Source organism: Sorex fumeus, unplaced genomic scaffold (genome assembly GCF_029834395.1).
Source record: "Sorex fumeus unplaced genomic scaffold, SorFum_2.1 ptg000007l, whole genome shotgun sequence".
NCBI lineage: Eukaryota > Metazoa > Chordata > Mammalia > Eulipotyphla > Soricidae > Sorex > Sorex fumeus.
Genome location: NW_026606064.1, coordinates 61,245,002 through 61,269,145, shown reverse-complemented (window position 1 = coordinate 61,269,145; position 24,144 = coordinate 61,245,002). Strand labels below are relative to the sequence as shown.

Genomic DNA, 24,144 nt, shown 5'->3' with positions numbered 1-24,144 from the left:
GCCCCAGGGGTCAGAGACCACGGTTAGTGACCAGCTGTGGCCAGCTGCATTGGCAGTGCTTCAGCCAGAAGGGCTAACCTGGAAGTGTTCAGGGACTGTGTGGTGCTGGGGTTGAATTTCGGGTCTTATGTGCGCAATGCATGTGCTCCAGCCCTCTAAGCCATATCCCTAGCCCCTCAAATATTTTTTCCACCCCCATGTCTTTTGGTAATTAATGCCAAACAACACAGGAAAACCCTATCTGCTTCCACCAACCTCCGGCGACCCAGGGATTACACACAGAAGACCCACCCTACTGTTACCAGATAAATACCTCATCGGCAGACCTCTACTACCTCCACTACCCAGCTGCTGTCACACTCCAGGATGCTTTCCGGAATGCGCAGCACATCATAAGATACTTAATACCCCTCTTTCAAGATTACTGCACCATATTTGATAGGGTTCAGATATAGTTTGAACACCTGCAAGGACAATTAGAGGGTGCCCTAAAAGCCTCTATCTCTCTCAGAGAGCCTAGCAAGCTACCGAGAATATCCCGCCCGCATGGCAGAGCCTGGCAAGCTATCTGTGGCATATTCTATATGCCAAAACCAGTAAATACAATGGGTCTCATTCCCCTGACCCTGAAAGAGCCACTAATACAGCAGCATTAAGAAGAATGAGTAAGGAGAGGCTGATAAAATCTCAAGGCCGAACTAGGCTGCCAAAATGAAGAAGGACAAAAATGATTGTACTTTCAATGCACGTATGCTGGCATCAGATGCATCCATCAAGAACCTGATGGTATAAGTATGAAAGATCAAGTACGTCATCATTGGTGTGACCGAGAGGAAAAGGCATCAATCACATCACGCCATTTTTGACACTGGAGAAGAACTGTTCCTCAGAACATGCAACAAAAGAGGAATTGGTGGTTTCGGTGTCCTTGTCAACACGAACTTGGCCATGAGCATTGATTCATTCAAATGCCTAACAACCTGAATCAGACGACTATACTTGAATAGATGTGGCTTACTGCTGGCAGTTTCTATCTTTGTTGTCTACACACCAACATCCAATTATGATGAAGGAGAAATTGAAAAGTTCTACATGGAGCTGGAGAAGTTGTTTAAAGAAGACCACACCTTCTACAAGATCATTGTGGGTGATTTTAATGCCAAGATAGGACCGAGAACATCAGCCGAAGAGCCACATCGGGACCCATGGTATAGAATGGAATGAATAGGGTGATAGACTGAGTTCATCATGTTGACCAAGACCATCCATGGTAACTCACAATTCCAGAAGACCGAATCTAAACGTTGGACATGGGAGTCTCCTGGTGGATGGTTCCACAACAAAATTGACCACATCATATTCAATTGACAGTCTTGCCTGACTGATGTCGCTGTTGCCCAAAATTCCAAGTGGGATCAGACCACCGTCTCCTTTGTGCAAAATTATATTTCACAGAGCGGGGAGAAAGGGCTGCCAAGTTTAAGAGAACTCTCAAACGACCACCAACTGGGAGCTCTTTGGCACTTTTGCAGCAACATGGGAAGATTCCGTCATCAATAATATTGACGAGGAATATGATTGACTGGTTCAGCACCTCCATGATTGTGCGAGGAACGCCAAGAGAGAGATAGCCACAAAAAGATGCCTGTCTTTGAAAACTCTTGAGCTCATTCACAACATGGCTTGGCGCCAGCCTCAGGCAACCACAAGCGAATGTCCAAGCTCTCAAAGCAGTGCAGAAAAGCGATAAAGGAAGACCTCAAAGAGAGAACAGCAGTGAGTGCTGGCAGATGTGGCAGAAGCAGGGAAAGGCATTCGCAGTGCCCTCCTGTCTTTCACCAACTATAAGACCAAGATGACTGCCCTCTGACCTCCTGATGGATCTATCACATCTTCCAGAAGGGCAATGGAGATTATTCATGACTTCTACTTGGATCTCTTCAATAGCCATGTCCACCTGCCCACATAACAAATTCCACAGGATGGATATGTCGTTCCCAACGTTCTCCCTTCCGAATTCCGACATACCATTTCGTCGGTAAAGAAGTGAACAGCACTCCGCCGAGACAAAGTCAGACCCGAACACCTGAAGAACCTGCCGTCAGTACTCATCAGTACACTGGCTCAGCTCTTCACATGCTACCTGTCTGAATGCAAGGTTTTGTCCCAATGGAAAACCAGCAGGACTGTACTACCGTAGAAGAAGGAAGACATCCACAACATTGTCAACTATCGCCCGATCTGCCTGTTGTCTGTCATCTACAAGCTGTTCACTAGAGTCATCCTGAATAGGATTGGCAGAACACTAGATGAAGGACAACCATACGAGCAAGCCAGTTTCCACAAAGGATTCCGCACGATCAATCATATCCACACGATAGCCAAGCTCATTGAGGTTTTTCAGGAGTTCAAGATGCTGCTCTATCTAACATTCATTGATTTTAAAAAAGGCCTTTGATTTTGTTGACTGAAGCATTCATAGAAGCCCTAGCCAAATAGGGTGTTCAAACTCAATATATCAGGATCCTCCGTAACCTGTATTATGGATTCACTACCAGGATCTCACCATTCTACAAGGAAATGATCATCCATGTCAAGAGAGGGGTTCAGCAGGGTGATACCATTTCACCGAAACACTTCAGTGCCACCCTCGAGAATGTCACGCGATGACTGGAATGGGAAGGAATGGGAGTGAAGATAGACGGTCGGCAACTACACCACCTCCGCTTCGCTGATGACATTGTTCTAATAACACCAAACATTAGCCAAGTGACACAAATGCTAGCCAACTTCAACCCTGAGTGTGGAAAGATCGGACTACAGCTGAATCTCACGAAGACGATGTTTATAAGAAACAGCCTCGTTCCTGACGTTCCATTCGCTCTCAATGGAATGAACATCTCCAAATGAAACAGTTATGTATACCTAGGTCGAGAAGTCAACATGATGAATGACCCGGCACCTGAGTTGCTCAGGAGGAAGAAAGCGGCTTGAAACGCCTTCAAGAACATCAAAGAAATAGCTAAGAGGATGAAGAACCTCCAGCTCTGGGCACATCTCTTTGATTCCACTGTTATTCCTGCACTAACATACACCTCAGAGACCTGGTCCCTACGAAAACAGGATGAGAATGCTATTTGGGTCTCCCAAAGAGGAATCGAAAGAGCTATGCTTGGAGTATCATGCTTCACTCAAATGAGAGAAAGAATCTGGAGTTCCAACCTCTGTCAACGATAAAGAATCAGGGAGGCTGTCTGGTTTGCTAAGGCATTGAAAATTAGATGGGCTGGACACGTTATGAGATTTGGAGATGACTGCTGGACTAGAGCCATTACCGACTGGATTCCACAGGATGTCAAAAGAATGCATGGCCACCCACCTACGAGATGGTCAGACTTCTTCGTCAAGACCCTGAACGATTGGTTTGAGGCTCTTCGTGTTCCTAGAATGAGCAGACGCCATTGGGCTACACTAGCACGTGACAGGGACGAATAGAGACGTTATTGTTGCCCGCTCGAGCAAATCTATGAGTAATGGGACATCAAGTCAAGTGATGATGTGATCATGACTTTTGGTAATTAATGCCAAATAACACAGGAAAGAAAACTTTCCATGGAAATAGTCTTACAACTCAAAACATTTTATTATCAAGAGGTGGGGGAAGGGTGAAGGCTAACAGCATTCTGTGGACTCCGATGGAGGAATATGGGCATTTGGTAGTTTGCATGGTGTGATAATTGTGCTCCTACTACACTTGCCCTTTGGAAACTTATGTTATCTCAGTGAAAGTTTAATTAAAAAAAATAAAATAAATGGGCCAAAAACTAGGGCTCCTGGTTTGCATGTGGGAGACCTGACTTTGTACCCAGCACTACATGGTTCCCTGAGCACTGTGCAGAGAATCACCCCCGAGCACTACTATGTGTGACCCTCCCAATATTAAGATGTTATAGAAGTAAATATGACTCTGAAGGAAATAATTTAAAATCATTAATTAGATTAAAAATAACTAAAATTATTATTTTAAGGTTTGGAGATAGAGATTTTAAAAAACACTATAGCCAATGCTCGCTAGAATCTCTTTGTTTAGGCAAGAGCAATGAAGCACCTACACTATTTCACAATAAATGTTGAGGTGGAAGCAGATTCTTGGTACCACTAAATATTTGAGGTGAGATTTTCAAACTTATTTTGCTGAAATAATGGAAGGAGGGTATTTTTCACTTGGTTTACTCCTCAGTCTGAGCTCAGGGATCACTCATAGCAGTGCTCGGGGGCAACGTGGGATGCCAGAATTGAACCTTCGTCATTTGTATGCAAGGCAAGTGCCTTGCCTGCGGTACCATATCTACAGCCCAGAGTATTTTTTAATTTTATTTAATTAATTTATTTATTTATTTATTTTGGGGTCACACTCAGCAATGCTCAGGGGTTACTCCTGGCTCTGCACTCAGGATTACTCCTGGCAGTACTGGGGGACCATATGGGATGCTAGGAATTGAACCCAGGTTGGCCGCATGCAAGGCAAATGCCCTACCCGCTGTGCTATCGCTCCAGCCCCAGAGTATTTTTAAAAATTTGAGTGATAGCACAGTGGTGGGGCATTTGCCTTACAAGTGGCCAACATGGCTGACCCGAGTTCGATTCCTCCGCCCTCTCGGAGAGCCCGGCAAGCTACCGAGAGTATTCATATGCCAGACACAGTAACAACAAAGTCTCCAATGGAGACGTTACTGGGCCCGCTCGAGCAAATCGATGAACAACGGGAGGGCCTTTACCTGGCCTTTACCTTTTATATTCTGTTAACGTTTTATTTTTCCAGGGATCAAAGCTCTCTGGAGCCTCTTAACATACAAAGTGTGCCTCTTGCTTGCTACTAAGCTAAGCCTTGGCAGGAAGTGACGTTTTATTTTTTAAATTTTGTTATTGTTAATATTGAGGCAAGTTGGTTGGCAATCATGTTAAGATTTCTGCTTTGGGTGTGCAGTGGTTATTTTTGAGAAGCAGCAGCACATGGGAAATTCCAGAGTAAGAAATTCTTCTTACTATAAAGAAGGTGTTATTATTACATTAGCTCTCTCTGTTATATGTTTAATTTCAGAGGTTCCCTTCTAAGTTGTATAATTCAGGTTAATGTTTGGTTATTTTAAAAATTGCTTGTTGGTTTTGCTATCTTGCAGGATGGCGTGACACCCGTTTTACTTGCTGTAAATGAAAATAAACAGCAAATGGCAGATTTTTTAATAAAGGAAGCAAATTTACATGCATTAGGTAAAATGCAAAGGTACAGTACTATTTTTTTTAACACTTTAGTATCATTCTAGAGTAATAACAGGCACACAGATCATAATGATTAAATTGGGATTAAGGTCTTGGTTTAACAGTACACTGGTGCCCTGCATAACAGTAAACCCAAGAGTAAGCCTTGAGCACCTCTGGGTGTGGCGACTCCCCTCTCCCCAAAATATAAAAACACCTAAATGCAGGAATATGGAACTAATAAGAGAGATTCAAACAGTGCTACAGAAAACATTAGGCTTTTCTTTAGCCCTTGTTACCAGATCTGTACCCCAACCCTTTGTATCCTGGGCTTCACATTTTCTTAGGCTGCGAAAAATCCCTTATTATTCTTTCCAGAGTATCAGGTGCTATCTGGCCTGATATCCCATAGTAAAGGTTGAACCGTCAGGTGTTCTGTTTTCCCTACCAATGAAAATCTCCCAAGTGATTTGGGTCTACCTTAAGTTTTTATTTATTTATTTATTTATTTTTAAATTTTAGAAGCTGGAGAGATAGTGCAGCGGGTAGGGAGCTTGCTTTGCATGTAGCTGACTCAGTTTTGATCTCCAGCACTCCATTTGGTACCTCTAGCCTGCCAGGAGTAATTCCTGGGCACAGAGCTAGGAGTAATCTTGGAGCATAACCACTTGTGGTCCCCAGAAGTTTTGTTGTTGTTGTTTATCTTTCTCAACACCCAGTGGTGCTCAGCACTTACCCTTGGCTTTGTGCTCACGAATCAGTCCTGGGAGTGCTCAGGGGACCATATATGGTGCCAGGGATCAAACCCCAGTTGGCCATGTGCAAATACAGCTACATGTAGATATAGCCTTACCTGCTGTACTATCTCTCCAGCCCTACCCCATATTTTAAAATATTTTAAAATTCTGTGTCATACATCAGCTATTCAGCAGAATTCTCTGAAAATATAAGTTATTTTTTAAAAACTAGCATGGAGGTTTCCCAGGTTGTGTTCAAGAGACACAAGGGCTCCTCCTGGCAATATCAAACCAGAGGTTTAATATGAGGGCCTGAGGATGTACTCCTATCCCTGGCATACTGGGGATCCACCTGAACCACCCCAGTGGTTCTGGCCTTATCTGATGGTGCCTGGAGCTTCCAGGGTTACAGCCAGCAGTGCTTGGGGGACCATCTACTATTAGGGATATAACTGGGCTTTGAGGCCAGAAAGATAATACAGTGGGTAGGGCACTTGCTTGCCTTGCACTTGACTGACCCAGGTTTCATCCCCCAGCATTCGCACATCATCCTCCAAGCCTGCCAGGAGTAACCCCTGAGTGCAGAGCCAGGGGTCAGCCCTGAACACCATTGAGAGTGGCCCCCCCCCCAAAAAAAAAACCAAAACAAAATAACAAAGAAAAAAAGGAAAAAGAAAAAGAACTGGGCTTGGACATATGCAAATCACGTGCCTCACCCCTGTACTATCTTTTCTGGCTCCCAAAATTTTGCATCTAAAGTACGTTAGTTGCCGGTAGGAAAGCAAATCTCCTCAGTGTCTGTGTGTTATAAATGTAGGGCTATGTTTTCCACATATGTCAGTTGGAGATTAAGCATCATCTACTAAACGTCTGCTGGTTCAGGGTTTTAGTAGGTAGGAAAGAATAGTTCAAGCCAGGTTTAATCTCTTCTTTTTCTGCTCTTGGTGTATTGGCCTGAGTAATAGTGGATGATTCTGTTATGTAATTTAATGAGCTTAAAATACTCTTGCTATGCTGGGGCTAAGTAATATACTCAGATACTCTCAGTTCATGAGCATTATACTTATTCATGTCGTCTTTAAATTACATATGTAGGGTCTTGGCAGATAGCTCAGAGGCCTGCAGTGCCTCGCCTTTGAGAGACCCTGAGTTTGGTGCCCAGCTCTGTGTGTCTCTTTGTTGCATTGGTGGACCTGAGCATTGACCTGTCCGACACACAGCTGTGCTGAAAATCACAGGGAGTGGCCTCTGGGTTCCCTGAACATGTGTACAGGACCCCCCCCCCCCCCATGAGACAATTTCATATTTAATGAAAGGTTTCACTGTACCACTGTATCACTGTCATCTCGTTGTTCATCAGTTTGTCGAGTGGGCACCAGTAACGTCTCCATTCATCCCAGCCCTGAGATTTTAGCAGCCTCTCCTTACTCGTCGAATTAAAGGTTAATAGAACTTAAAATGTTGAAGCTTATGGAATGGTTAAAGTTTTGATATTATTTTTTTAAATGAGAAATTCTCTAAGAATTGAATGTTTTTCATTAGTATTAAAGTGGTTAATATTATTTCTCCTCTCCTTTTCCAGTAATAGCAATCACCAAGTAATTTCTGAATATACACAGGAAAACAGACCTAAAAATCCTCTTCAAAAGAACAGTCCAGGTAAGATTTCAGTCCAGTGACTCTGTCTGACCATAAATCAAGTAAGAATAAGGAATTTGAGGACTGTAGATAGATGTTAGGAGATAGAATGTGTGTCATGAATCCCATGTTACTTCTGGCTCTACACTCAAGAATCACTCCTGGCGGTGCTTGGGGGACCATATGGGATGCCAGGGATTGAACCCAGGACGGCCATATGCAAGGCAAACACCCTGCCTGCTGAACTATTGTTCCAGCCCCTAGTTTGAATTCTTATCACCATGTTTAGCCCTGAAACATGGCTGATGTGACACACTTCTCCCAAAAAATAGATCCAGAATTTTGATAATGAGAGAACAATGGGGAAATATGTGCATATTATTCTTTCTCTCATCAATTTTTTTTGTTAACTTTTTTGGGGGAGGGGGAGATATAATTGTTATTGCTCAGAATTTACTCAGGGAATCACTCCTGATGGGGCTCAGAGGACTATATGGGGTACTGGGGATTGAACTAGGTCGGTCACTAGCAAGGCAAGTGTCTAACCCACTGTGCTATTGCTCCAGCCCCAAGAAAAATGCTTTTTTCTAGTTCAAAAAAAAATTCCTTATAGGAAGTACTAGTTATCTTACATATTGATACCAACCTTGTTCTTAACAACATTATTTCTCTGAACAAAGGAAAAAGAAAACTCTGAAAGAATTTTTGACTTAATTAGACAAAATATTTTTGTTGAATAATTACTTTGATAGTCACTGTAATTTTGTTAGAATCAAATGTTCTGTTAGTTAGAAATTATAATATTTAAGCAAACTCTTCATGCAATAGATTATAATAAAAATATAAAAGTGTTTTATAACAGCATAACTATTCCTTAAGTGTCATTTATAGTTTAATCTGAACTATATGAGGACTATGTTTTCTGGATATGATAACTAATATAATTTGAACTGTATAAAAACATTTTTAAGTCAGCTGACATTTTTAAAGATTATGTGTAAGTTGGTTTTATAAGTTATAGAAGCCACAGAAATGATGGAATAGAGAAAGTTTTGGCCTTTAAGGTACTTATTATAAAACTCTTCTGGTTCATCTAATGTGGTTTTTACAAACAGAATTTTCAAAGAAAACATTTTTTATTGACTTGTCAACTATACATTGACCATCCAAGTGTGTTTTAGATACTGTTAGTCGCATGCTGGAGACGGCAAACATCTCAAGACACAGCCCTGCATTTCAGAAACTACTAATTATTGTCCTTTTAGTTATCTACTAGAGCCAGTGGTTACTGTGCACCAGAAGCCGAATAAGAAAGTGCCCAGTAATTGTTATTTTTTTTTCTTGCTGTTTAGTGTGTGCCAGCTATTTTAACGTGGAGTGCTCTGCTCATACCATTGGTGGCTCACACTCGAGTGTGATTCGATTAACACACATTGCATGGCTGACTTCATCAGTGTGATGAGTTCATGGTCATCGGTTAGAATTTTTAAAAAGTTGGGTCCGAGCGATAATCCAGCAGGTAGGCGCTTGCCTTGCAGTTGGCTGACTCAGGTTCAATCTCTGGCATTGCATGTGGTCCCCTAACACTGCTACCAGGAGTGACCCCTGAGTCCTAGAGTCAGGGGCAAGCCTTGAGTGGGGCTGAGAGTGGCCCAAAATCCACCCTGCTCAGAAAAAAAAAGCTGGTAGGGTTGAAGTAAGCTTGCAGAATGAATAGTAGTTTTCCATGTAAAGAGGCTGTAGGCTGTGTTTGGCAGGAAAAGCAGCAGTGTGTAAGTAAACTTCACAGGAATTCTGAGCAGTTCACTTTCACTGGTATAAAAAGTGTATTATGGGAAGAGGTGAACACCTTGTGAAGGCAAGTTAATGTAAGTCCTTCTGATCCTCTCGATGGGATTCAGCATCATCCTGTAGTCCTTGGGAAATTGGTCAGGATGCCCGAGCTGCTCTTAATAGGTGGCGTAACTAACTGGATTAGGCAAGTAAGAACCAGGATTATTTTAGTAGCTCAGTGACCTCATCAGGATCCCAGTTGCCTCTCTGAGTTGTTAGGTTCACGGTGCTTTGTTTATGTCACCTTTCCTAGGCCTAATTAGCAGGTAGATCCAATTATTCAATCTCATGTGACAATCTACCAAAGCTAAAAGGGTTGTAGGTCATCATGGAAATCTTTTAACTAGGAGGAAAATTCTGACTTCTAATCTTTTATGGTTTGGCTTGCATCAGAGGTTCATTCCTGAACCAGTTTATTTTAATTAATTATTTTGGTTCAGGAGCACGAGCACCCCGTGGCAGGGCTCAGAGGCTACTCCTGGCTCTGTGCTTGGGATTTGCCCTTGCTTGGGGTCGGGGTGGGCCTGTGATGGATTGAACCTGGGTTTCCCACTTGTAAATCCAGCTCATTGAGCTCTCTTCCCAGCCTCCCTAACAAATATAATTCTAACAATTATATTTTATAAGACTACAATTACAGTCTTTGTAAAAAAATTTTGGTGGTGCCAGGGATTGAACCCAGGTCCTTACAAATTATATGTACAGGGTAGGTGCTCTGCACTGAGCCATATCCTGGCTCCAAAGTCTTTCATATTTCTCCTTTAGTTGGGAGTAAGTCTGGAGAGAGTCTGGTTTCTGTTTTGCCGTGCTGTGAAGTTCAATGTCTGTAGCCCAAGCTTTCTTGTGACAGAATGTTTCATCCTAAATCAAACAGTCCGAACTAAACAGATGTTGATGCTATATTGCATCACAGCACAAATTATCGTGCTCCTTCCTAGATGCTCCTAATGGTGTCCATCCCAGGCAGTCATCTACTTGTCCTGTTTAAGTTGAACATTGACAGGGGGTGGTGCTTTTTCTGCTCCTGATACTGTTTTCTTTCAGTCTCACAGGGCTTAGTTAGATTATGGTTATTGTAAACCTCTGTTTACTTTTTGGTACCAGACTTTGATGCTGAACTTTTCTTGCATTTGGTAAAGATAAAGGAGGGGAAATCTAACAATTCTGAATATGGAGCCAGAGAGATAATACTGCAGGTGAGGCGCTTGCCTTGCATGCAGCTGACCAGGGGTTAGTTTCTGGCACTCCATATGGTCACCTAGGTCCTACCAGAGTGATCCCTGAGCACATTTGGGTGCAGCCTAAAACAAATAAGCTTAAGAAAAAAGATAAGGGTTCTTAATGTGTTTATTTTCTACCAATAGTATAATATTCAGTATAGTATAGTCTTCTGGTATAATCCCAAACAAATACATCTTAGGAAAACCTAACTGTACTTTTAATATTCTATAATTTTCTGTTTATTTAAAATGAAATTTTTTTTTCCTTTAGAGGTGGATGAGAATTCTGAAGAAGGATCTCTAAGCAGGTAGGCTTTTACAGGTTAAAAAATATGTACTGTGGATGAGACTCTTGGATGCTGGCATCCAGTTTGATCTCTGGCATCACATAAGGTCCCCCAGGGCCTACCAGGAATGGTCCCTGAGCGCTGAGCCCTGACCACAGCCCTGACCACAGCCAAGATCAAAACCAAAACGAAAACCAAAATTGAAAAGCAGAGGGAGGGAGGGAGGGAGGGAGAGAGGGAGAGAGAGAGAGAGAGAGAGAGAGAGAGAGAGAAGAGAGAGAGGAGATAGTAGAGAAAGAAGGAAAGTGTGTGTGTGGAGTGGCAGGAAGGAAACTGGGGACATTGGTGATGGGAAATGTGCACTGGTGGAGGGATGGGTGTTGGAATATTGTATGACTGAAACCCAACCATGAAGAGCTTTGTAACTGGGTATTTCACGGTGACTCAGTTTTTAAAAATTGTATTTTAGAACTTAGTTTTACACTAAGTTCCTCCCACATGGGGAGTTCCTTTTCCTTTCTCTTCTATTTACTTTCCAATAAACTCTTCTACTTCCTGAAAAAAAAAGTATTTTTACTAAGGGAATACAGAGATACAGAGAGGAGAAATGAACATTTTCTAAATATTTTACTGTTGATTAGATATTTTTGGGTGCTTAGTGTTTGTTATTTCAGATAGTCCTTACAATGCTTTGCAACATTAGTTTACTCACTGTTGTGTCCTGTTTTCACTACTTTGGGGACTGTGATTTAGCGGGGTCAAATTAATGGCCCACGATTCCATAGTTAATAAGTACCTAACCGGTGAGTTAACCATCCACCTGCATGCCTCCCGAATGCATTCCTTCGTGCCTACACACAGAGCGACAGGTGTAGGTGGATCTGCAGCTGTGGCAGAGATGTGGCTCCAAATCAGGTCTCAGAAAGTGAAATTTAGTGAAAACTTCCAGAGGTTTCCTCTGAGGCCAAGTCTGAGTTTAAGTCCTGGTGCGTGCCCTAACACATTTGGCAATTGCATTGTTATCTGATGTTTTGTTTTTGCAGTCAGGTTTTAGGACAGATCTCAGTCATGGCCGCCGAACTACGTTTGACATACAGTAAGACCTACTCAGACAAGACCTAAATCTTCACAGACTGAAGATTTAAGGGTTGGCGACTACTGCTGAGCACTGCAGAGGATGTCTGGGAGTCCCTTCAGCCATAACACTTGATTTTTTAAAATTAAAATTATAATTATTATTATTATCATTATTTTGGGTTTTGGGCCACACCTGGTGGTGTTCAGGGATCACTCCTGCTAGGCTCAGAGGACCAACATGGTGCCAGGAATCAAACCCAGGTTGACCACTTGCAAGACAAGTGCCCTGCCTGCTGTACTATCACTCCAGCCCCAAGGTTTTTCATATACAAATTAAGTTACTCATTTTTGTTGTTTCTTTTATCTCTCAAGATTTTCCGCCAAACCTGGCATTGATGATTCATGGCCTACATCTGATGATGACTTTGATTTTGAAGCTAAGGTAGAGTATTTGCTCAGGAAATTAATTTTCCTGCTTTGAATTTAGTTTCTGTTCGGTATCTGTATGTGGATTTCACACAGGAATCACTGCTTCACAGTTCTATTCTGTTTATTTTCCTCTTCCTGTGGGGAATAGAGTTTAAGCAATTATTTGTATTTAGCTTATGTTATTGTAATTCCAATTCATCTAAATAAGATACTACTAAAAAGTAAACTCTCATCTTTTCCTATCAGAGATAGTTCAGGCAAATGTAAATCATGCAAATGCACACTTAAATTTAGATTTTTTTGTGGGGGAGACAGGGTTTTGGGGCCATATCCAGTGATGCTCAGGTGTTACTCCTGGCATTACTTAGGAACTACTGAGTTATTACTTCTGGTGGTACTTGGAAATTACTCAGGAATTACTTCTGGTGGTGCTCAGGAACCAGATGGTGTGGCAGGGATTGAACCCAGTTTGTCCATGTGCAAGGCAGACATCCTACTTGATGCACTATTACTCAGGCCCCTAAGGTTATTTAATTTAATTATAATTGTTTTTCCCGTTTTAGGGGGAATGAATAATTGTTTTAGGTGTTTTGGTAAGGAAAACCTACAATAAGACAGTATTTATTACAATTATTAAGGATAAAAGAAGTATCCTTTTGGGTTGTCAATTAACAGTCGGATCATATCTCAAAATCCATATACATATGGTCTAGTAAATGACAAATGTGAGACTTAAATTTCATCTGAATAGTTCCAAAACCTATACTGTTTGTGTTATAGAGTAATGGTGAATATTACAGTACTTTTTTAAAACCAAATTTGATACTTGTTGTCCTCAAAATAAGCCATTATTTTCATTTTTTTTAGACTGTCCCAAAACCAAACTTAACAAAGCTAATGGCTGCTTCTGAGAAATCGAAGAGAGACAGTAAGCTTTTTATTTTATTCATTCTCTGTTATTTACTGATTTGAAATTATAGATCACTAATGAATGTACTCTCGTTTCTCTGTATGGTAGAAGCAAAATGTGGCATTATGAGACCAGAAAGCAGAGTATTATTTGAAGATAATCATTCTGATACTGAAAACGAAGATGTGCTTGAACCTCTTCCCAAACCTTCAATCCAAGTGCAAGACTTTTCTCATCCTGCCTTGACACCACCTGAAACTGTTCTGAATCCTCTTAATTCTTTAGGGATCCTTCATCTTACCACTGTAAGTCATTTTATGTCAGCTTTTTCCCCCCTATGCTGTTTTATGGACCAGATTCTTTTTTTTTTTTTTTTTTTTTTTATTTATTTATTGAATCACAGTGGGAAAGGTTACAAAGTTTTCAGGTTTATGTCTCAGTCATGCAAATATCAAACACATTTCCCTTTACCAATACTTATTTTTTACCATGAAGAACCCCAGTAAAACCCCACCCCCCACCCCTCCCCGTCCCTGTGAAGCAGATGAATTCTAGTTAACACTCTATCTGCTTTGATTAGATTCATTGTTTCAATAAAAGATTCACCACTATTATTTAGAGTTTACCCCCCCCCCCAAATCAGACATGCTGTAAAAGCATTGTGAAGTGATTTGCTTTCTACGGCTGGGTTCAAGAATTAAATGTTGGTTTTGGATTTCTGCTCTTTTACCTATTGACCCTGGAAGTATTTCTACTGAAAGTCAGATAGTTAAGAAATTGGTTTCTGTGTTCTGGAGTCCTGGCCGTGCTGGAGAGCCGCTCGCGGGGGGCAACCGGTGGCCTCGGTAGGGCGTGAAGGGCGGACCGAAACGCCCCCCTTCCCATGAGGTTTTAGTCGCCCCCACATTCCCGGCTCATACCTGCTGTCCACAAGGCTCCCATGTGGCCGCCATCTTTCTTTCCAGAGAGGAGAGGGCGAATGGGGCAACACCCTTTCCCCTCCGGCAGACTTGATGGCCTGGATCAATGCAGAGTCCGTTCACTTTTCTGCTCCAAGCTACTGGGTTCTGCATTAAGTCCTTGTGCTTCTGGGGCCGTGGCCGTGCTGGAGAGCCGCTCGTGGGGGGCAACTGGTGACCTCGGTAGGGCGTGAAGGACGGACCAGAACGCCCCCCTTCCCATGAGGTTTTAGTCGCCCCCACACCCCCGGCTCATACCTGCTGTCCACAAGGCTCCCATGTGGCCGCCATCTTTCTTTCCAGAGGGAGGAGGGCGGAAGGGAGCAACACCCTTTCCCCTCTGGGCAGAAATGATTGCCTGGATTAACGCATAGTCCTTTCACTTTTCTGCTCCAAGCTGCTGGGTTCTGCATTAAGCCCTTGTGCTTCTGGGGCTGTGGCCGTGCTGGAGAGCCGTTCGTGGGGGGCAACTGGTGACCTCGGTAGGGCGTGAAGGACGGACCGGAACGCCCCCCTTCCCATGAGGTTTTAGTCGCCCCCACACTCCCGGCTCATACCTGCTGTCCACAAGGCTCCCATGTGGCCGCCATCTTTCTTTCCAGAGAGGAGAGGGCGAATGGGGCAACACCCTTTCCCCTCCAGCAGACTTGATGGGCTGGATCAACGCATAGTCGGTTCACTTTTCTGCTCCAAGCTGCTGGGTTCTGCATTAAGTCCTTGTGCTTCTGGGGCCGTGGCCGTGCTGGAGAGCCGCTCGTGAGGGGTGACTGGTGACCTCGGTAGGGCGTGAAGGACGGACTGGAACGCCCCCCTTCCCATGAGGTTTTAGTCGCCCCCACACCCCCGGCTCATACCTGCTGTCCACAAGGCTCCCATGCGGCCGCCATCCTTCTTTCCAGAGAAGAGAGGGCGAATGGGGCAACACCCTTTCCCCTCCGGCAGACTTGATGGCCTGGATTAACGCATAGTCCTTTCACTTTTCTGCTCCAAGCTGCCGGGTTCTGCATTAAGTCCTTGTGCTTCTGGGACTGTGGCCGTGCTGGGGAGCCGCTCGTGGGGGGCAACTGGTGACCTCGGTAGGGCGTGAAGGACGGACCAGAACGCCCCTCTTCCCATGAGGTTTTATGGACCAGATTCTTAATCCTTAGAGAGAGGAAGAGGTTCCAAGAAAGAAGCAGCATGATCATACTTCATAGTAGACAATAAGTATAATAACAGAGACATAAAGATACAGGTTTGAGATTTATGAAAACGGAAGCGAATAAGTTCTTTTTAAGTATGCCAGTATGGAAAGAAAGCAATTAGAAAAATAACTGGAAGGATATCTAGGTGAATATGACGTTGATGAGAAGAATAAGGCAGGAGAATTCACTTAAGAAAATCCAGTTGAGAAAAAATAAAGAAGACCCATGTCGACTAGTCCCCAGCACCATTAGGATGTGATTCCCAACCAAAAAAAAAAAAAAGGCAAGATGGTGATAACAGACAACAAAGCTTGACTAAATCAGTCAAGATGAAAGATTTTATAAAAATACAACTGAAATGGTAGGGTTAAGTGAGTTAAGAACTCTTGTCATAAAATGTGATGGGAGGGGGCTGGAGCAATAGCACAGCGGGTAGGGTGTTTGCCTTGCACGTGGCCAACCCGGGTTCAATTCCCAGCATCCCATATGGTCCCTGAGCACCGCCAGGGGTAATTTCTGAGCGCAGAGCCACGAGTAGCCCCTGTGCATCGCCAGGTGTGACCCAAAAAGAAGAAAAAATGTGATGAGAGTCTGGAGAGATAATACAGCAGACAGGCACTTATCTCTCATTTACCAAGCTGGGTGGATCTGGGTTTGATCCCTGATATTACATATCTGAGAACCACCAGGAGTAACTTGTGAGCATAGAGCCAGGAGTAACTCCTGAGCACCACTGGGTGTGGCCCCAAAAGTAAACAAAAGAAAGTGAGGGTGGGGAGAGGGGCCCTGTGTGGTGCTGGGGATCTAACCTAGTTCAGCCACATACGTGGCTAATGTCCTATCACTCCAGTCTTCTTTTTAAACATCTTTTTCTTTCTTTTTTCTTTCTTTCTTTTTTCTCCTTTCTTTCTCTCTTCTTTCTTTCTTTCTTTCTTTCTTTCTTTCTTTCTTTCTTTCTTTCTCCCTTCCTTCCTTCCTTCCTCCCTCCCTCCCTCCCTCCCTCCCTCCCTTCCTTCCTTCCTTCCTTCCTTCCTTCCTTCCTTCCTTCCTTCCTTCCTTCGGGGTCACACTGGTAATACTCCAGAGTTACTCCTGGCTCTGCATTCAGAAATTACTCCTGGCGGTACACAGGTAGACCATATGGGATGCTAAGGTTTGAACCTGGGTTGGCCGCATGCCAGGCAAATGCCCTACCCACTGTGCTATTGCTCCAGCCTCTAAATATATTATTTATATTATATTCTTGATCTAGTGTTATGTGATGACTTTTTTTTTTTTTTTGCTTTTTGGGTCACACCCGGCAACACACAGGGGTTACTCTTGGCTCTGCACTCAGGAATTACTCCTGGCGGTGCTCAGGGGACCATATGGGATGCTGGGAATCAAACCTGGGTCGGCTGTGTGCAAGGCAAACACCTTACCCCCTGTGCTATCACTCCAACCCCCATGATGAAATGTTTTCATTAAATTTAAAATAACATATATTTGCTATAATATTTCAGACATGAACATTTTATATATTTATGAGGGTGGGTTTATTTTTCTGGCTTTTTTGGGTCACACCCAGTGATTCTCGGGTTATTCCTGGTTCTGCACTCAGAAATTTCTCCTGGCGGTGCTAAAGGGACCGTATGGGATGCCAGAGATGTGGCACGCAAGGCAGCCCCCTATCCACTGTACCATTGCTCCAACCCCTTATGAAGATGTATTGAAAGAGTATATTTTATATTATTGTAACAAATGTTGAAATACAGAATTGAAAAATGAACATTATTTTTTTCTAAAAGTAGACTTTTGTGTTTATAGGAAAGAGCAGTAAGGCCAGAAATTGAAAAGGAAGAAAATGGTATTGATAGTATTGAAAGTGCGCCACAAGAGCGAACAAATAAAGACAGTTTGCCTTACATTGGTGAAACCCACAAAAATAGTAGAAATGGTGAGTTAGTGAGATTTTTTTTACCATATGCTTAAATCGTATATGGATTTCAAACTTAAAAAGGTTGAAATGTATGGATCCAAAATACAAATCCATGTGCGCGCGCGCGCGTGTGTGTGTGTGTGTGTGTGTGTGTGTGACCCATATCTGGAAGTTCTATGGGCTACTTCCTGCAGGGCACGCTTGGGTAGGGGTGAGCTGGGCACGCTTGGGTAGGGGTGAGCTGAGCGCTCCCACCTGCAAAACATGTGCACCATTCCTGAACCACCTCTGGCTTCTGAAATTCCTTTTCTATTTTTCTTTTTTTATTGTTTTGGGGCTATAACTGGCAGTGCTCAAGGCTTACTCTTGGCTTTGTGCTCAGGGATCATTTTTGGTGGTGTCTGCAGACCACATGCCATGCTAGACATCAAACTAGTATGGGCCACATGTAAGGATTAAGCACCTTCACCACTGTATTCTCTCTCCAGCCCCTCTTTTCCTGAAATACTTATCTGTTATTATTTAATTTACAGGGGCTGGAGCAATAGCACAATGGGTAGAGCATTTGCCTTGCGCACCGCCAACCCGGGTTCAATTCCTCTGCCCATCACGGCAAAGCCTGGCAAGCTCCCTGTGACATATTTGATATGCCAAAGATAGTAACAAGAAGTCTCACAATGGAGACGTTACTGGTGCCTGCTCGAGCAAATTGATGAACAATGGGAGGACAGTGCTATGGTGCTACTTAATTTACAGAAACTTTTTTGGTCCAACCTGGTGATGCTCAAGGCTTACTCCTGGTTCTGTGCTCAGGGATTATTCCTGGAGACCTCGGAGGACAATATGGGGTGCCACAGGTCAAAGCTGGTTCGGCCACATGCAAGACAAATGCTCTACCTGATATACTGTTGCTCCAGCCCCTATAAATATTTATTTATTTATTTATTTTAAAAGATCTTATTATTGAATCCCTGTGACATAGCTCTTTACAAAGGTGTTCATAATTAGGTTTCAGTCATACAGTATTCCAACACCCATCCCTCCACCAGTATACATTTCCCAGCACCACTTTTGCCAGCTTCTCTCCTGTCACCACCCCCCACCACCACTGTCTAGAAACATTTTTGAATGGAGGTAAATTTAAATGTTTTTAAAAATACATAATGCATAATGATATTTTCATTGATGTATCTGTGATTGCATTTGACAGATATGCTGTCAGCATTGGGATTAGGAGATGAGGAAGATGTAGAATCACCTTGGGATTCTGAGGTACCATGTTTTGTTATTTCTGTTTTTAATTATAAGCCCTGAGTGATATTAAAACACGAAAGAGATGCTTTGAATTCATTTTCTCATCTTACACTTACCTATAAAATTGTTTCTTATATTTTTGACCCTTGATAAAATTAGGTACTCCATGTACTTATGCTACAAAGTGTGCTTCTACTTATGGGCAGATAAGGAAATCAGTGTAATCAGTTTGGTATTTGAAATAAAGCTTCTTTGAAAATTAAAGAATTATTTCAGGTCATCCTGTAGCCAAATTTATGATCCTGTTCTATAAAAGGAAGTGATAAAACTCTTTTTTTTAAGTTTTTTTTTTAATTTTTATTAGTGAGACACCATGAGGTACAGTTGTAGACTTACAAATTTTTGTGCTTGGGTGATAAAACTCTTAATGAGATGTGGTGAGGAACAGTCTAAGTTGTAGTCATTTACTTCAAAAATTTATGCCTGAGTCTTGAAAGTATTGTTATATTTGGATTGTCATGTAGATCTGCAAAAAATATTTCAAGAGAAAAAACAGTTAGGGGAAGTATTAAGTATTTGGGATTATAAAATAGTGTGGCTTAGTGGTTATTTGATAATTAGAAACCATTTTGAATATTTACAACAGAATACACTGGAATTGAGGATGTAGTTCATAATAGAGAATGCAGTTTGTCTGTGTGAGGCCCTGGCTTTGATCCCCAAAACCCCCCCAAAACAAAGAAACAAAACAAAAAATAGGGTGCATTGAGTATCTTTATGATAGCCATACAAGTATGAAGCAATGATGACCCGAGGTACCAGCTCTGGATAGAGGTAAGAAGAGTGTTGGCAGCTACCACATCATCCTCTGAGTGCTGGGTTTGAAATCAGAAGATACATTAGCATCCTGGTTGTGTCACTTACTAGCCATGGAGTATTGGAAAAATTTGTTTAACCTATTTGAGTATCAGTGACCATATTAATAAAAGTGTCACTAATACTACCTCTTCAGTATGTGTAATGAACAAATATGGTAACAAATCTGAAAATGCTTTGTAAACTCTGAAGGGTGCTATAAAAATGTAAAGCAAAGTGATTGCAGTTATTATTAGTCCTACTGAATTTTAAGGCCAGTTCTTAAAAGGATGAGATGGGAGCAAGGTCAAGAAAGGGGGAGTATTCATTTGACCCAGCAATACCACTCCTGGGAATATATCCCAGAGAGGCAAAAATGTATAGTCGAAGTGACATCTGCACTTGTTTGTTCATTGCAGCCCTCTTTACAATAGCCAGAAACTGGAAGAAACCTGAATGCCCAAGAACAGATGACTGGTTAAAGAAACTTTGGTACATCTACACAATGGAGTACTATGTAGCTCTTAGAAAAGATGAAGTCATGAAATTTACATACAAGTGGTACAATATGGAAAGTATCATGCTAAGCGAAATGAGTCAGAAAGAGAGGGATAGACATAGAAAGATTGCATTCATCTGGGGGATATAAAGTAACAAAGTATGAGATTAATACCCAAGAATAGCTGAGATCAGCACCAGGAGGATTACTCCATAACTTAGAGGCCAGCCGGGTATCCTAGAGGAAAGGGCTATTCAGATAGAGAAGGGAGCACCAAATAAAGGATGTTTGGAGGATCCTCCCAGGAGGGGAGATGCATGTCGAAAGTAGACTATGGACTGAACATGTTTGCCACTCAATGCCTCTTTTGCAGACCACAACACCCAAAAGGAGAGAGAGAACACAGGGGATTGCCCTGCCACAGAGACGGGGGGATGGGGGGATGGGGGTGGGAGGGATATTATCCATGGTGGTGGAAAATGGGCACTGGTGGAGGGATGGGTATCTGATCATTGTATAATTGAAACCAAAGCACAAAAAATTGTAAATCTACAACTTTAAAAAAAATAAAATAAAATAAAGGGGGAAAAAAAAAAGAAAAAAAAAAAAAGAAAGGGGGAGTATTATTAGAATTGCCATATGGATTTTTTTTTTGTTTTGGGTTACATTTCAGAGACCATTAGAGATTTTCTGTACCTGTAACATAGGTATGAATATTCTATCACAATAGAGTAGAGTGATTGGGTAATTGATCCTGCTTGATGAGATTTTAAATGTTTTTCGATGTAAGTAAAGTTCTGTAATTGAATAGCAACCATGTGCCAGGCAGTTGGATACTGAATGTACATGTCAAGGAGTACAAGCGGTAGTTGCATAATAGCAAGTGAAGAATCCATTCTTGTCACCATAAAAGGTTCATATAAAGAAAATGGGTCATGTTAGGTTAGAGAATACTGGGCAATTTTTTTTTCTTTTGGTGTTTGGGCCACACTTGGTGGGGCTCAGGACTTATTTCTGGCTCTGCACTCAAGAATCATTCCTGGTAGGCTTAGGGCACCGTATGGGATGCCAGGGATAGAACCTGGGTTGATTGTGTGCAAGGAAAGCACCCTACCCACTGTACTGTCACTCTGGCCCCCATAGAGAATATTAGGAAGTTTGTATTAGGACAGGGGTAGGAGTTGGAGTAGAAGTTAGGTGGTCAGAGAAGATCTCTGTGTGTGATGAAAGCTGCCAAGTGAAGGATGCGTGCTCAGTCAGTGTTTGGTCTGTGAAAGTGTGTCTTCCTTCTGTGCTTGACTCACAGAGGCAATGGCAAATAGAAGATTAAAGGTACTTGATCATGAGAGCATATGTGAGGTCTTTATTTAAATGTTTTTTTTTTTTTAGAACATGTACCTCTTATTTTAAGTCTAATTGCATTTAGAATTCAATGGGAAATTCAGATATTCTCTTAGAAAGGAATTAGGAAATCTGCATGCAGCTCATTACTGATGATCATTTTAACAGAGTATCTCTGAGAGTCTCCCACGGAAGTTTGCAGATCACTTATCTGGGAATGAAGATCAAAGAGAAAAAAATGGACAAGTAGAAGGTAAGACCTGTATTTCATTAAAAAAGTCATTTGATGGACTGTTGATTTAAAACATGAATGTGATGTATTCTCCTGGTCTAAGAAAATGTTTAGTAAGAAAAAAGAAATTCAAAAGACCTAATTAGTTTTTCTTCCCAGGCATCAGCTGCTGCTTTTCAGGATATTGTAAAATCCAATGACAGTCCGGAAGTGAGAGGAAAAGGGGTAATAAAGAATGAGAAAAGCAGCGTGTACAGGATGTGAAATACATAATCTGAAACAGGAGTTGATATAGTGGAAGGTGTAAAATAAAATGATTTCTGTGGGAAAGGTGGACAAAATTGAGCTTCCTGTACCAAACTTTATCAGAGAAGCAAAGTGAAATTTACACATCTACTATTTTTCTTCTTGGTGGGATGGAATTAAGGATTACTCATCATGCAGAACTATATTTTCTGTAGTAGAGATGAACATAAGCATGTTTGTCAGCTATCAATGTACAAATACATATAGCACTGTAGCACGTTGTTCATCGATTTGTTCGAGCAGGCACCAGTAACCTCTCCACTGTGAGACTTGTTACTGTTTTTGGCATATCGAATACACCACGGGGAGCTTGCCAGGCTCTACCGTGCGGGCGGGATACTCTCGGTAGCTTGCCGGGCTCTCCGAGAGAGATGGAAGAATCAAACCCGGGTCAGCTGCATGCAAGGCAAACGCCCTACCCACTGTGCTATTGCTCCAGCCCATACAAATACATCACTATCCTCCCGTTGTTCATCGATTTTCTCAAGAGGGCTCAGTAATGTCTCCATTGTGAGACTTTGTTGTTACTGTGTTTGGCGTATCGAATACATCATGGGTAGCTTGCCAGGCTTTGCTGTGCGGGTGAGATACTCTCGGTAGCTTGCCGGGCTCTTTGAGAGGGGCGGAGGAATCGAACTCGGGTCGGCCATGTTGGCTGTGTGCAAGGCAAACGCCCTACCCACTGTGCTATCGCTCCAGCCCACAAATACATATAAGTAATATATATGTATATATATATATATATGTATATGTGTGTGTCTTTGTGTATTTGGGGGACAATACTCTAGTGTTTGGGAGCCTGGGACCACTGTCAGTAGTGCCAGGGAAGGTGGCATGTTCTGCCAGAGACAGAACCCAGATCCTTGCCATGCAAGGCTTGTACTGATTATATTCTCTTTATTTATTCATTTTGGTTTGGGGGCCAGAAATACTCGGGGTTGAGTCCTAGCTTTGTGCTCAGGTATCTCTCCTGGTGGGGCTCAGGGAACCATCTGGGATGCCAGGGATTGAACTGGGTCGGCCACCTGCAAGGCAAGTGCCCTGCCCACTGTCCTGTCACTCCGGTCCCATGATTTTTTTTTTCTTCTTTTGGGTCACAGCCAGTGATGCTCAGGGGTCATTCCTGGCTCTGCACTCAGGAATCACTCCTGGCGGTGCTCAGGGGACCATATGGGATGGCGGACCCATGATTTTAATGTTGCATGAAAGATTGTTGCTTCAGAAGGTATTATTATATTGATCAAAATGAGAGACCTGAAGAGAAGAATTAAAGGGAGATTAAAAAAGCAATGTAGCACTGTAGCACTGTCCTCCCATTGTTCATCGATTTGCTTGAGCAGGCCAGTATTGTCTCCATTGTGAGACTTGTTGTTACTGTGTTTGGCATATTGAATACATCTTGGGTAGCTTGCCGGGCTTTGCAGTGCAGGCGAGATACTCTCTGTAGCTTGCCGGGCTCTTCGAGAGGGGTGGAGGAATTGAACCCGGCTCAGCCGTGCTGGCCTCGCACAAGGCAAACGCTCTACCCACTCTGCTATAGCTCCAGCCCCACAAAGAGACAATATCATGACAAAAGCTGATGACTTCTGATGTAGTTTCAGTTACTGAGAAAGGGGTAAAGACAAATTTGAGGCTGGATTATAAAATTGTTCATTGAGGTAAAGGAATGTGACTAAAGACTTAGGATAGACTGGTTTCTCAGATTTTAATGAATCATCTGAGGGGCCTTGTTAAAAATACTTACCTTTTAAGCTGTGGGTTTGGGATTTTGCTATTTTTTTTTCTGTTTTTTTTTTTTGTCATAACTGGTAGTGCTCAAGGATCACTCCTGGTGGTGTGGTGGTGCTTGGGGACTATATGGGATGCCAGTGATGGAACCCGGGTTGAGTTGCCCACATGCAGGGCAGAGACCCTACCTGCTATCTAATCTCTCTGCACGCCAAAGGATTCTGCATCTCTAACAGCCTTCAGGCATTGATGCTGTGCTGAGTAGCAAGGGTGATGAGGAGGAAGAGTCATCAGATATTTCACGATAGACCAAAGTCAAGGAAAAATATTTTTCATTTTTATTTTGGGCCACACTCAGTGGCGAGATGCCAGGAGTGGAACCAGGGTCGACTGCATGCAAGGCCAGCACCTTAACTCCTATCTCTCCAGCCCTAGTAAAAGCATCCTTTGGTTTTAATTTTGAGCATAGTTATAGCCA

At 42.5% G+C, this 24,144-nt stretch overlaps 1 protein-coding gene across 1 annotated transcript in view; it reads left to right on the top strand.

The window, feature by feature from the left end:
• The window catches only part of ANKRD26 (ankyrin repeat domain containing 26), an 81,342-nt gene that overhangs the window by 4,734 nt on the left and 52,464 nt on the right, over positions 1-24,144 (top strand). Inside the window, exons 4-12 of the mRNA XM_056132017.1 lie at positions 5,181-5,284; positions 7,579-7,655; positions 10,959-10,995; positions 12,424-12,493; positions 13,348-13,408; positions 13,499-13,695; positions 17,340-17,469; positions 18,662-18,723; positions 21,569-21,653. Coding sequence (XP_055987992.1) covers positions 5,181-5,284; positions 7,579-7,655; positions 10,959-10,995; positions 12,424-12,493; positions 13,348-13,408; positions 13,499-13,695; positions 17,340-17,469; positions 18,662-18,723; positions 21,569-21,653 — 823 coding nt within the window. The remainder of the gene's footprint in view (positions 1-5,180; positions 5,285-7,578; positions 7,656-10,958; positions 10,996-12,423; positions 12,494-13,347; positions 13,409-13,498; positions 13,696-17,339; positions 17,470-18,661; positions 18,724-21,568; positions 21,654-24,144) is intronic.